This window comes from Calidris pugnax, unplaced genomic scaffold (assembly GCF_001431845.1).
Source record: "Calidris pugnax isolate Ruff unplaced genomic scaffold, ASM143184v1 scaffold1482, whole genome shotgun sequence".
Lineage (NCBI taxonomy): Eukaryota > Metazoa > Chordata > Aves > Charadriiformes > Scolopacidae > Calidris > Calidris pugnax.
In genome coordinates this window covers 25,140-25,925 of record NW_015091977.1, presented here as the reverse complement: position 1 = coordinate 25,925, position 786 = coordinate 25,140, and the positions used below count along the sequence as shown (strand labels likewise).

The 786-nt window shown below is 62.2% G+C and overlaps 1 protein-coding gene across 1 annotated transcript in view; it reads left to right on the top strand.

Moving 5' to 3' along the window:
• Positions 1–657: 657 nt before the first annotated feature.
• Positions 658–786, top strand: part of GTF2F1 (general transcription factor IIF subunit 1) — a gene marked incomplete at its 5' end in the record, with an annotated part of 4,563 nt that continues 4,434 nt past the window's right edge. Inside the window, one exon of the mRNA XM_014962176.1 lies at positions 658–759. Coding sequence (XP_014817662.1) covers positions 658–759 — 102 coding nt within the window. The remainder of the gene's footprint in view (positions 760–786) is intronic.

Here is a 786-nt window from a genome sequence, read left to right as displayed (position 1 = left end):
GGATGGGGATAGGATGGACTGAGATGGAAAGGGATGGGATGGACTGGGATCAACTGTGGACTAGGATGGGATAGGATGGGAGCAGGTGGACTGGGATGGGATGGACTGGGATAGGGATGGGATCAACTGGGATGGGGAGAGCCCCAGGGGACACCCCAAAGTCCCAGGGATCCCTCCAGGTCTCAGGGAAAGGTGCTGGAGCCACCTCAAGGAGCCCCAGGGGATCCCCCAGAGCCCCAGGGGACACCTCAAAGTCCCAGGGGTCCCCCCAGAACCCAGGGGAAGGTGCTGGGGACACATCCCAGAGACCCAGGGGACACCCCAAAGTCCCAGGGGTGCCCCCAGAACCCAGGGGAAGGTGCTGGGGACACATCCCAGAGACCCAGAGGACACCCCAAAGTCCCAGGGGACCCCCCAGATCTCAAGGGAAGGTGCTGGGGACATGTCCCAGATTGGGGTGCGGATGGGATGGAATGGGATGGGATGGGAAAGACTGGGATCAACTAGGGATTAGGGTGGGATAGGATGGGAGCAGATGGACTGGGATGGGAGGGACTGGGATGGGATGAGGATGATGCCGGGACAAAGATGGGCCCGGGGAGGGGAGTGTTTGGGGTGTGTGTCCCCCCCCCTCAGTGCCCGCTGTCCCCTCGTCAGGTACAAGGGGGTGAAGAAGGGGGGTGTCACGGAAAACGCCTCCTACTACATCTTCACCCAGTGCCCCGACGGCGCCTTCGAGGCCTTCCCAGTCCAGCACTGGTACAACTTCACCCCCCTGGCCAAGCA